We start from the raw sequence: 13,615 nt of genomic DNA, 5'->3' as shown, positions 1-13,615 counted from the left end.
CAAGAAAGTATCCTATAGGTTACCCAGAATGCATTGTAATATACAAAATGCATTGTAATATGCAGAAGTAATATACTGTAAAGACAATGCATTCTGGGTAATATTTGTCGTTTTTGAGGTTACTTTCCCGAAAACGACAAATAATATTACCCAGAATACATTGTTTTTACAGTATATTACTGTTTCAATAGAAAACAGTATTTTACTGTATAAATTTGTTTTGTTTTAGAACCCATTAAAAGCTAAAACGGCTTGCCATAGTCTGGTTCTCAAAACTCAAATGGATCGCTTTTCTGAACCATTTTATTTGTATGTTTGTTCATTTTTTAAATATCGCTACTTGTTTCAGAACGTTTAGAGAACATTCAAAAGTAACGTTCCCATAATGTTTGCAAAATGATCCCTTAACGTTCACATAACCAAGAAAAAACGTTTAAAAAACATTTTTAAAAAACTGGACAGTTTAAATGTTCAGAGAAATAACGTATACATCAGCAAAATGTATTGTTTGTTAACCGGGAACCATAAAAAACCTAGAATTATTATGAAATTTAAATGGCATTTTCCTGTCGGTTTATGTGGGTGGATTCTTGCACTCTCTCTCTCTCTCTCTCTCTCTCATATCATACTTCATTCAGTCTGTACTCTCCGCAGCTCTCTTCAGCACGCCAGGATTCTTCTTCTTCTCCTCTTCATCATGTCTTGTGCTTTATCTAAACTCAGGTCTGGATTAGAGACATGATCAGATCCTGGACTGGGCAGATTCCGATCATCATCATGCGCACATTTCTTGAGATGTGATATCTGGATAATGACTGACTGACAGGAAAAGGATTCAGTGCAATGGAGAAGAGTGAGTCTGGTGGATTGTGTACGGAGAAGCAGGCTGTGAGGAGAAGGATCCGAACCTCATTATACAGTAGATAAAAACACTGAGGTGAGTGTCAGACTGAGATATATATAGTTAGTAACTGAGATATGATATCACATGTTTCCTAATGTACCTGTTTGATGTTGATGGTCTGGATGTTTCTTAGCATGAGGAAAGAGTTTATTGTGTTTATACAGCATAGTAACACTAGAGTAAAGGTTGAGTGTAAGCCATCATCAGTTCAGCTCGTTTATTACTACAATCTGAAACTGAATCTCTCACTGTGAATCTGGGTTTGTTTGTCCTCTGACACCTCAGTTACATTCCACATATGGAACAATATTATAAAAGTGTATTTTAATCCAGATGATTCTTTCATTAAAAGTCTTAAGTTTAATGAACATGAATATTGTAATAATATAAAAGTGTTTATGCAGAAGGAGCACTAGTCATTTAAATATCTTAATATTTCTAATCTGTACTGTTCAATAAATTATAGACCTGACATGAAGATCTGGATTTACAGTCAGTATAAATTACAGTGGAGTCCCAAAGTCTGAAAATGCTCCTGTTTTGCATGTTATTTGCATTTTCATTACAAATTATATTTTAAATCATAAAAAATGAGAATGTTTGCATCCTATTTGCATGTTATTTTCATTATAAATTATATTTTAAAGCATAAAAAAATGAAAATCAACATCTTAATAACAGTAACGTCCTATTTTGCATGTTATTTGCATATTTTCATTACAAATTGTTTTAAAGCATAAAAAATGAGAATGAACATTTTAACATTCAATAACAATAACATTCAATAACAATAACATCCTATTTTGCATGTTATTTGCATATTTTAGTTATATTTTAAAGCATAAAATGAGAATGTTTGCATGTTATTTGCATATTTTCATTACAAATTATATTTTAAAGCATGACAAAATGTGAATCAACATTTTAACATTCCAATAACAATAACATCCTATTTTGCATGTTATTTGCATATTTTCATTACAAATTATATTTTAAAGCATGAAAAAATGTGAATCAACATTTTAACATTCAATAACAGTAACATCCTATTTTGCATGTTATTTGCATATTTTTAAAGTTATATATTAAAGCATAAAAATTGAGAATGTTTGCATGTTATTTGCATATTTTCATTACAAATTATATTTTAAAGCATGAAAAAATGTGAATCAACATTTTAACATTCAATAACAGTAACATCCTATTTTGCATGTTATTTGCATATTTTCATTATAAATTATATTTTAAAGCATGAAAAAATGTGAATCAACATTTTTAACATTCAATAACAGTAACATCCTATTTTGCATGTTATTTGCATATTTTTAAAATTATATTTTAAAGCATAAACATGAGAATGTTTGCATGTTATCTTCATATTTTCATCACAAATTATATTTAAATCATAAGAAATGAGAATGACCGTGAATGTGCGTTTGGCGTGTGTCTGTTTTGCATTAATGAACAAACCTGATGATCACCAGAGCAGAATCTAAACACGTCATATTAACTTTACATCATAAAGTTTCTTTGCAGTAAAAGTCACTTTCATGCATTTGGCAGATGCTTTCATCCAGAGCGACTTACGCTGCATTCAAAGCACACGTTTTCCCTGCATTCGAACTCTGAGACAAAATCAGGGAACATTTGATCCCCATATTAAAGCATTAAACCCCACTGAGACTGTTCAGAGGTCTTGTTCAGTGTGTGGACCTCGCCATCCGTTCAATGGGTTTGCATTACACACACTATTGATTCTCTCAGCACACCTTGTTCTTTCTCAGTGTTTGTGAGAACTGAATTCCTGGAGCTCAAGCCTCAAGGCACTTTCTCGGGTTGGCAGGGACCTGCTGTTCAGTTCTCCAGGGTCAGATTATGGCTTTAACTAAATATCTGTGCTGGTTTCTCAGCAGGATCTCCTGACGGCCCCTTGATTTGTGTTTAACACTGGATCGGGTGCCTGACTCATTTTTCAGTTATTTCTGACCTGGTCATTTTTAATCAGAATATTATAACTGGGCTTCTCTCTATTGATGTACGCTGGTCTTCTTCATTCATTTTTTTGTCCCCTTAAGCTCCGCCCCTTTCTTACAATCCATTGCAAGTTCGTATTCAGACCCGCCTCCACTTTTGAGTGCCACGCCCACATCTCAACATCCAATCAACAACTGATGCATAGAACCAAGTACATTTTTTCCCTTTTTTGATAATTCCTTAAACTCACAATACGGAAGAAAAGATCTGCCACTACTTGTGTTTCATCACAAATACTATAATGCTTCATTCAAATCACAAACTATGAGCAATAACAGCGATGCTTAACAAATAGTGCAATGCATCATGAAATCTGATATTGCATTTAGTGCAATTAATAATTATGAATTACTACTAATAAATATATTATTTTATTATCGTTTACTACAGTTGACTGAGTGGATCAGGTATTCTGAGCTCATGTGATTGAATGGAGGCGGGGACTAATTTGCATATTTATGAATCCATATATACTAAATGAAGCAAGGGTGTCACATTCAAGGTATTTTAAGACATGAAGAAATTATTTACACAGAAAAAAAAAGTTTAAATATGTCAATTTGATTATCAAAGATTAGTTTTAAAGGATAAAATTATTAACTTAATGTGGTGTGCATCCACTACTTAAAGGTGCAGTAAGCAATTCCTGAGAAGTGGATCGGGCCGAGCACCGAAACACACTTATAGCCAATCAGCAGAAAGGGGCGTGTCTACATAGTAAGGGGGGAGGTGCCTGTGTTGCATAGCGTGTTTGTGAATTTGGAGGCGGAGCTATCAAGATAGGGGTGTGGTCCTTTTGGGAAGGGGTGTGTTTCTCATAAATTGCTTACTGCTTTAAAGGGGATATATCATGAAAATCTGACTTTTTCTGTGTTTAAGTGCTATAATCGGTTCCCTTGTGCATCTACCAACACAGAAAACGTGAAAAAGGAAGATGAGTTGAATCAACTCCACAGCAACTACATAAATTTATCCACTAACCATTCAGAAACATCTAAAAGTTGTAACTTCTTCCTGAGTCTCTCCATCAGTGTCGACTCCGGTTTGAACAATGTAAGGCTGAACACCGTTACTGACAATCCTCATTTTGGCTGTGTGAGATTCTCCAGCTTTGTTGTTGTTGAGCTGTTAAAGCTCCGCCCTCTTCTGGAAAGGGGGCGGGGAGCAGCAGCTTATTTGCATTTAAAGGGACACACACAAAAATGGTGTGTTTTTGCTCACACCCAAATAGGGGCAAGTTTGACAAGCTATAATAAATGATCTGTGGGGGATTTTGAGCTGAAACATAAAGTAGTGGATGCACACCACATTGAGTTTATTATATTATAATCAATGCATTGAATTTTAACATGATCTAATCAATGCATCAGTGTATTGAGTGCAGTCTTACCTCATTCAGATGTTGTTTTTGTCAGGTGGCGATCAGAGCGACGTGATGTCCGATAACTCGTCCCTGCAGCGCGTGTCTAACGCGTCTCTGCTGCCTCCGCTGGCGGACTGGACTCCGCCCACCTTCACCCCTGCGGCTCAGGCTCGAGTGGCGGCCACCATGGTCCTCTTCGTCTTCGCCGCCGTCAGTAACCTGGCGCTCCTCATCAGCGTGTCACGTGGCCGTGGCCGGCGTCTGGCGTCTCACCTGCGTCCGCTCATCCTCAGCCTGGCGTCGGCCGACCTGATGATGACGTTCGTGGTGATGCCGCTGGACATGGTGTGGAACGTGACGGTGCAGTGGTATGCCGGCGACGGACTCTGTAAGCTGCTGTGCTTCCTGAAGCTCTTCGCCATGCAAACCTCCGCCTTCATCCTGGTGGTCATCAGTCTGGACCGCCATCACGCCATCCTGCGGCCGCTGGACTCACTCAACGCCCACCGCAGGAACAGGAGGATGCTACTGACGGCCTGGATCCTCAGCGCACTGATCGCATCGCCACAGGTCTCGCACACACAGTTTTCTTTCCACCAGTCTGAAAGAAGACAGAATAGAGCCCTAAACTGAGCGGTGCATGAAAACACAGCTGGACTGTCACTGTTTGCTTCCTCTTACAGCTGTTCATCTTCCGGACCGTCAAAGCGGAGAGCGAGGACTTCACTCAGTGTGTCACGCACGGCAGTTTCCACGAGCGCTGGCAGGAGACGGCGTACAACATGTTTCATTTCGTGACGCTCTACGTGATTCCCCTGCTGGTCATGAGCTGCTGTTACACCTGCATCCTCATCGAGATCAACCGACAGCTGCACAAGAGCCAAGGTACAGCCGCCGAGAGAGACTCGGTCAATCAATCAAACAATCATCCTGAGAATCTGACCCTCATATGAGAATTAAAACAAACACTCTACTGAAGAAAAAACATAGTCTAACAGCTTTTACCTCAGTGGAACATTTTTCTTATCTAGGAAAAATGAAGTTTTGTCATAATTATAAACTTTTCTGTCATAATTTAATCTTTTTGTCATAATTATGATAAAGTCGAAATTATGAGTTAAAAAGTTCAAATTATGACAATCTAAGCTGTAATTGAGTAAAAAGTCATAATTATGACAAAAGTCAAAATTTATATAAAAAGTAAAAGTTATGACTTGAATGTACATAGTCAAAATTATGACGCACTACTATTTCAACATAACTCATAATTATGAAACTTAAAAAAGTCAAAATTTACATGAAAAGTCAAAATGATATACTAAGTCATAATTATGAAATTAATAATTATGAAATTAAGTCAGGAAACTTAAAAAATTCAAAATTGACACAAAAAAGGCTATACTAAGTCATAATTATGAAATAAAGTCAAAATTATGAAACTTAAAAAATCAAAATTATGACACACTAAGTCAGGAAACTTAAAAAATCAAAACTGACACAAAATTATGACATACTAAGTTGAAATTTAGTCAAAATTAAGAAATAATAAGTCATAATTATGAAACTTAAAAATATTGAAATTGTCAAAAAGTCAAGATTATATACTGTCATAATTATGAAATTAAGTCTAAATTGACATAAAAAGTTAAAATTATGACATACTAAGTGATAACTATTAAATAAAAAAGGTGAAATTGAAATATAACATCAAAATTATGAAATACTAAGTCATCATTATGAGTTAAAAGTTTAAATTAACATACTAATTAGTCATAATTATGAAATACAATTCAAAATTTAAATAAAAAATCTAAATGTTGACATACTAAGTCATAATTATGAAATAAAGTCATAATTATGAAACTTAAAAAAGTCAAAATTTACATAAAAAGTTGAAATTATACTAAGTAAGTTATGAAACTTAAAAAAGCCAAAATTATGACACACTAAGTCAGGAAATTTAAAAAATTCAAAATTGACACAACAAAGTCGAAATTATGACATACTAAGTCGAAATTTAGTCAAAATTAAGAAATAATAAGTCAGAATTATGAAACTTAAAAATATCGAAATTGACAAAAAGTCAAGATTATATACTGTCATAATTATGAAATTAAAGTCTAAATTGACATAAAAAGTTAAAATTATGACATACTAAGTTGTACCTATTAAATAAAAAAGGTGAAATTGAAATAAAACATCAAAATTATGAAATACTAAGTCATAATTATGAGTTAAAAGTTTAAATTAACATACTAATTAGTCATAATTATGAAATACAATTCAGAATTTAAATAAAAAGTCTAAATTTTGACATACTAAGTCATAATTATGAAACTTAAAAAAGTCCAAATTTACATAAAAAGTTTAAATTATACTAAGTTAGTTATGAAACCTAAAAAATTCAAAATTGACACAAAAAAGTCAAAATTATGACATACTAAGTCGAAATTTAGTCAAAATTAAGAAATAATAAGTCATAATTATGAAACTTAAAAATATCGAAATTGACAAAAAGTTAAAATTATGACATACTAAGTCATAACTATTAAATAAAAAAGGTGAAATTGAAATAAAACATCAAAGTCATAATTATGAGTTAAAAGTTTAAATTAACACACACTGTCATAATTATGAAATTTAAAAAGTCGAAATTTACACGAAAAGTCAAAATGATATACTAAGTTATCATTATTCTGAAATGAGTCTAAATTGACATAAAAAGTCAAAATTATGACACATGAAGTCATAATTATTAAATAAATAAAGTTCAAATTGAAATAAAACACCAGAATTAACACATACTAAGTCATAATTATGAAATTAAAAAGTTGAAAGAAATTGACATAAAAAGGTCAAAATAATGACATACTAAGATCATAGTTATAAAAACAAAGTCAAAATTATGACAAATACATTCTCATAATTATGATTATTAAAATCTCATGATTTCCCAGAGTATAATTTTCCTCTGATGTGGTTTGATGGACACTCTCACATGTGACTCAGTGACACTGATGTAAAAGAAAAACATTTCATGGTCATGAAGACAGAAATACATTAGTAACACCCATAATGCCCCTCTCAGGTTTAGCGGCTCCATTAGGGGCTCAGTAACAGCATCACATGTCTACAGTAACAGTGGATTACTGTAATATCACAGTCGGATCAGCACAGCTTCTATTTTCCTCCCTCTGAAGCCCCGAGAGCTTCGCTCTGATCCGACGCCACGCTCACTTGATTCCTGCCAAGGGCGCCGAACAAGGTCAGATATTTATGAGGGTTTGTTAGATGTTGTTACAGACGGATGAAGAGCGCTGTAACTCGATCTGCTTGTCAGAAATGAAATATGGCTCTGTGTGTTTGAGGAGCAGCTCTGATGACGTGTTTGTCTCCGCAGAGGGCGAGTCTCTCCGACGCAGCGGCACAGACATGATCCCGAAGGCCAGGATGAAGACGCTGAAGATGACCGTCATCATCGTCATGTCGTTCGTGGTCTGCTGGACGCCCTACTACCTGCTGGGCATCTGGTACTGGTTCCAGCCGGACATGGTAAAGGTCACTCCCGAGTACATCCATCACCTGCTGTTCGTCTTTGGGAACCTGAACACCTGCTGTGACCCGGTGATCTACGGCCTGTTCACGCCCTCCTTCCGCGCCGACCTCGCCCGCTGCTGCCGCTGCCGCCCGCCCGTAGACACGCCCCGCTCTCTGGACCGGCTCTCGGCCCGACACGAGTCCGACCCGCCGAAGGCCACGTAAACTCGGCATGAAAGGGAAGTTGCGCCGGTCTTTTCTTCTCTATTGTGACGTATATCACAGTGAAACGCTTCGCAAACAAGAACAAATGTAGGGCGGGGCTTGATTTTGATTGGATGGTTGTGGTTTGCTATTGGTGGATCTCATGTGAGTGACGGGTTGCCCCGCCCTCGTCATCAGAGAAGAGATGGAGAAGACATTCTGATTCAAGATTACCAGGAACATGAATTTAAATCGATGTAAATCATTTCTAATAAATCAGTGTTGACTGCGATGGAGAACACACTTCTTCATCACAGACCTTCGATCTCTGAGCCGGCGCCGCAGGCTTCATAAAGAACTCTAATGAAAAGAGCTCAGAGCAGATTTGCAGTTTTTGAATAACTTCACAGATTTCACAGCGTGGATTTGTTATTAAAGAGTCAGCTGGACGCGCTGAAACGTGTCAAACACGTTCTGTTCATGTTCAAACTGGTGATCTGTGTCCGTTTCACTCAGTTTGACCGTTATTATTGTTTGCTGTAAAACTCTGTTTAGGCATTTTGCATGAAGATCTTGATCCACTTTGCAGCTCATTCTGACCCAGAATCACAAAAAAAGCTGTTCTGTTTTCCTGCACAAATATCTAAACTTTCTTAAATCAAGATACATTTACTGGAGAAGAGAAATGACTGAAGAAATGCATCAAAATGAAGTGAGTTTATGCTTATAATGAGAACAAATATCTTCCAGTGGGGTCAGAAAATAAACTTAATTCAAAGGGAAAACAAGATGATTTTTCTTAAATTTCTTCTTCATGACATGCACATTTAGTTGACTGTGTTTAATGGCTGTCCTGAGCGTCGTTCATGTTCATATTCTCACAACATTGCATTGCTAGAATTCATATCAGCCAACATGATTGACAACGTTTCATATATTCTCCAACACCGACTCAGATTTGGTGTTAATTCTAGGCCCTGAGATCTATCTCTAGTCCAGAGTACATGAGAGAAACAGACGTGAGATCCGCTGCTCCTCTCTGAACACGCTGAAGGGAAGCAGAATCATGTTTAATGGATTGAGAAGTGAAAGTGACTGACTAAGAGCTTCTGAGATCTCAAGAGAGCCGCTGACGTTCTTCAGATCATCGCTGCAGTGCGTCAGAGATCAGGTGAAACACTGCGACGTTTCAGAGGAACACAGAGGCTTTATGGCACCATTTATACACCAAAAACTTCAGGAGATCTTACCTGAACCTCCAGTGTTTTCAGCTGCTCCAGAGTCAATGCTGCTTCTGGGAAGTTTATTCATGCTCGATCATCACGGATCAAGGTGGAATCACTGTTTTCAACAGATCTTTGAAGTATTTTGTTATATTTTCTTTTTTCCACAACCATTTAGCTTGTTTTGTTAAGTCCAGCTGGGTTTGGATGAGTGCATAAAATTGGGCATATAATTTCATATGCATTTATGCAATTTCAAACATATCTTCACACTCACATTCTGCCATCTTTGAGAATGGACCCTCCTTTCTGCACAAGTTTCTGAGCCAATCAGCTGATCTGTAAATGTCATGTGACTGATCACTTCTAGTGCATTTCATACTTTTAAAAGCTTCTAAAAAACATCTCTGTAACATGATGAAATGTTTCCTGTTGAAATGTTGCTTGCAAAGCGATTTTAAGGGTGTGAAGCCGTTTGGAGTGAGATCCATTTAAAGTGCTGAATTATTCATGAGGTCTGTCAGCGCGCACTGCGGTCAGAGACGAGGTCATGTGATAAGGGATGACCCGTTTCCATGGCAACACCGACAGGACACTGAACTCATCCCCAAGTCGAACTGCACTGGTCCTTTACATCTCACACACACACACACACACACACTCACACACACACACACACACACACACACACACACACACACACAGCTGCTGCTTTAATTATTCATTCTTCACTTTCTGTCTGACGTTTTGGCCTGAACTGCAGAACTCGTGTAGGTCATATTTCATACCCAGATCAAAATAATAAAATCACAGGATATATTTAACTAAGAAAACAGAGTTTCTTGTTTTAAAAAATATTAAGATTCACTGCATTGTGACATTATTTTCATGACATTTTAGCTCAAATTTCCAGGATCTTCTTGATTTCTATCCATCTGGTTTTCGATCCAAAAATGACCAACAACTGTTCTCATTATGACTGATTTAACACCATTTTCTGACACTGAATCTCATCACAAATTTTTCTCTCTCTTTCAGCTATAGGCATCATGGGTAGTGCTCTTTCTTGATTTGCATCCCATCTCAACTCTTGATTTCTGTCCATAACTTCAGATCTTCCAGGTGTCCCTCAAGGCTCTGTCCTTGGACCTCTTCTTTTCAGTATTTATTTGTTAGCCCTTGCTTTCCATTCTTATGCAGATTGATATCTGCTTGCTCCACTTCTGCTCTTCATCTTGACTCTTACATTTATTCATTTAGCAGACTTACAGCAAGCGATTAAAGCGAAATAACTGTGCTTCATTTTCATGAAAATAATGCAAAAAATAATTTTCTTTATACTAAATATAATGTATGTGTTCCTGAGAGACTGGATATCTGCTGAAGAGATCAAATCTTCTTCATTAATGACAGTGAGTGAAGCTCCACAGAAACACTGCTGAACAGTGCTAAAATGTGCATCGTAAATAAATGATGATTATCAATTTTAAATGAAAAGACAGTAAACCTGGTTAGCTGATGTGACATCTGGCTGTCAGAAACACTGGAGCCTGTCAGAACAAATCCTGCAGAAACATCTTCACCCTCCGTCAGCAGATGCAGTTTCTATATTTAGTGTGGAGTGAATCTGAACTCTACAGGCCCATTCACACACTGAAAGTGAAGCAGGACTGACTCTGGATCAGGTTACAGAAACAACGATCTTGTGTTTTTACCCAGTGTGATGTCAAAGTTTCTAACCGGTTCATGATCTGCTCTGATTCTTCTCATCAGTCTTCAGGTCACGGTGTAGCTGGTTAGTGTTCTGGTATCATTAGTGAGGTTCCTCAGGGTTCTGTACTGGGCCCACTTCTTTTTAACTTATTTATGCTTCTGCTTGAGATTATTATTATGAAGCATAATGTTTCTTTTTATTTTTATGCTGATGATGCCCAGCTTTATTGGCTAGGCTGTCTTGAGGACATAAAAAAAGTGGTTTTAAATAACTTTCTCCAACTTTATAAAGACAAAACCGAAATATTTTTCTTTGGTCCCTTGAAATTAAGAGATGGTCTTATCAATGAACTCATTATAATAATTAATAATAATAATAATTTCCCTTCAATTTCATCTCTGGTAAGAAATCTTGGTGTCATTCTAGACTTCATTCTGTTCTTAAGAACAATTTTTATCAATTGTGAACTATTTCTAAACGTAAAACATTAATGTATTTTCAGGATTTGAAGACTAGACTATTGTGATTCCCTTCATTGTGTTCTTCCTCATTCATCTCGTTCAAGGTTTATAATGGAAACAAGAATGAGATTTGAGGGATTTTTTTGAACAAATTTTCAATGAATTATGACTTTTGTCTTTTTTTTACACAAAGTTAAATGAGTTTAGAACATTAAAAAGATTGTTGTTACTTCTATATTACATTTTTACAATTGCATTGTGGGATACAGTCAGTATTCATACTACAAAAATCGTACAAATAATATTATCACATGCAATTTTGAAGAGAAATAATGAAACACGTAACATGAAAGTTTCTACGTAACGCTGTTTTATTTGGCAAAGAGGTTCGTTACAACCGACTGAAGGAAGAAAAACAGAAGAGGTGTCAGCTGAGAAACTCACGACGACTTCAAAGCAGAGATCCGTCAGGTACATCATGTGATCTGACAGGTCGACTCGTGAGTTTCAGCAGCTGAACGTCGGGTTAAAGCTACAGGAGCGTTTGGTTCTGACAAACAGAGAAAAGAACAATCCAGAAGGTTAAAGCATCACTTCTCTCATTGGTACAAGCATTTAAATTCAGCATCTACTCGACTAGACAATTTATCCTGAACGATAGACATGTTGAGCAATCAGTCACATATAAACATTTCAAACTTCCCCAATATAGAAGAGTTCATTGATCCTAAAGCAGCAAACAGAGATCTGACGCCTGTTCTTCAACAATAACGATAAAATCTATGGAAGCTCGTTCTGCTCGGAGTAAAAAAATAAATTAAAAAGGTAACTGACACTTTTTCTTCTTTTTTTTTTCCCACAATTTTGACTTTTTTTCCTTGCAATTCTGAGTTTATAACACAATTCTGAGGGAAAAGTCAGATTTGTGAGATATAAAGTTAAGTTCTAAACCTGCAGGTGCAAAAAAAGTCTGAATTGTGAAATGAAGCCGCAATTATATTTTTATTTTCTTTATGGCAGGAACAAGCTTCCATAAAAATCACTCCTGGAATGACTGTAAATGTATTTTCCGCTGGTGATCCATATAAAGATGAGGAATATTTTTTGCAATCAACAATCTACTCAGTTTAAACTCTCAAAATTCTAACATTTTCTTTTTAATTCTACAGAAAGAGAGAAGAAATAAAATTATAAAAAGACTTAAAAATGTAATCAAAAGAACAGCGACAATATGAATATAAGAATAACATTAAAGAACAATCGTACATCTATTTTGGCAATGTTTCCCAAATCAAACAGAAAAAGAACTTTTCATCCGTGGGAAAATGAGTCAAAGGAAAGTTCTACAAGAGAACAGACGTTTCTCCACTTTTTTGTCTAAAATTTGGTCTCTGTTTCTAATCTTGTTGCTTTATTTTACATTTTGGTTTCACTTGTGTTTGTTCTGTGCAACAAGAATCAGAGTCCGAAAGGTTTAAAGACTTTTTATGTGAATCTAGAACGAGTTATTTTGGCAACTATTCAAACAGTGAAGAGAACGTGTGTGTTAAAACCGGTTAGTTCTCACACACACACACACACACACACACACACACACACGAACACTATCAAACTGGTTTGGGGTTTGTTCATGTGCTTTAGAGGAAGAATCGAGGTATTTGGTCTCATCAACACGATCACTAACCGATATTTGGCAAGTTCAGCTTCAACATTACAAACAAAGAAGCAGATCTTATTTTCTGGTTTCAACATATGAAAATATATCCCATATCTGCAAGTCATTATTAGTTATAATTTCTAGAATAGAATCTGTGTTTGAGGTATTCATCATCATCATCATCATGTAATGAGCTTGAGCTAATGAGTGACATCAGTGTCTGTTTGGAGCATTTAGCTTTGGTTAATGGTCAGCTGATCTTCTAGAGTTTTCTGGTTCAGTCACCATCAGCTATGGAAGCACATTTCAAAAAGTCATGCTTTGGTAAATTATAATTATGACATCAAAAGTCAAAATTATGACATACTATTTCCTAATTATGAGATCAAAAATTTAAATTATGAGATAAAAAGTTAAAACTATGACATAAAAAGTCAATAATGACACATATTTGAGATAATAAGTCATAACTATGAGATAAAACCTCTATCTCATAATTATAATAAAAAGTTGAAACT

The 13,615-nt window shown here is 35.9% G+C and overlaps 1 protein-coding gene across 2 annotated transcripts; it reads left to right on the top strand.

Moving 5' to 3' along the window:
* Positions 1 to 196: 196 nt before the first annotated feature.
* On the top strand, positions 197 to 11,378 carry gnrhr3 (gonadotropin releasing hormone receptor 3). Of its 2 annotated transcripts, XM_048153966.1 has the most exons (4): positions 197 to 937; positions 4,354 to 4,871; positions 4,985 to 5,186; positions 7,702 to 11,377. In XM_048153966.1, the coding sequence occupies exons 2-4, from the start codon at positions 4,374 to 4,376 to the stop codon at positions 8,061 to 8,063; spliced, it is 1,062 nt and encodes a 353-aa protein (XP_048009923.1). In that variant the 5' UTR covers positions 197 to 937; positions 4,354 to 4,373; the 3' UTR covers positions 8,064 to 11,377. The 2 variants fall into 2 exon arrangements, with proteins under 2 accessions (XP_048009923.1, XP_048009924.1); XM_048153967.1 differs by lacking the exon at positions 197 to 937 and having other exon boundaries at positions 4,355 to 4,871; positions 7,702 to 11,378.
* Positions 11,379 to 13,615: the final 2,237 nt, after the last annotated feature.

This window comes from Megalobrama amblycephala, linkage group LG13 (assembly GCF_018812025.1).
Source record: "Megalobrama amblycephala isolate DHTTF-2021 linkage group LG13, ASM1881202v1, whole genome shotgun sequence".
In the NCBI taxonomy this organism is placed as follows: domain Eukaryota; kingdom Metazoa; phylum Chordata; class Actinopteri; order Cypriniformes; family Xenocyprididae; genus Megalobrama; species Megalobrama amblycephala.
This window is presented reverse-complemented; position numbering and strand designations above follow the sequence as displayed.

Bases quoted from the DNA above. Each gene is read 5' to 3' on its own strand.
- gnrhr3 (XM_048153967.1), top strand. From the start codon at position 4,374: ATGTCCGATAACTCGTCCCTGCAGCGCGTGTCTAACGCGTCTCTGCTG. The intron at 4,872-4,984 runs GTCTCGCACACA...TTCCTCTTACAG, and splicing joins CACTGATCGCATCGCCACAG to CTGTTCATCTTCCGGACCGT. The intron at 5,187-7,701 runs GTACAGCCGCCG...TTGTCTCCGCAG, and splicing joins ACAGCTGCACAAGAGCCAAG to AGGGCGAGTCTCTCCGACGC.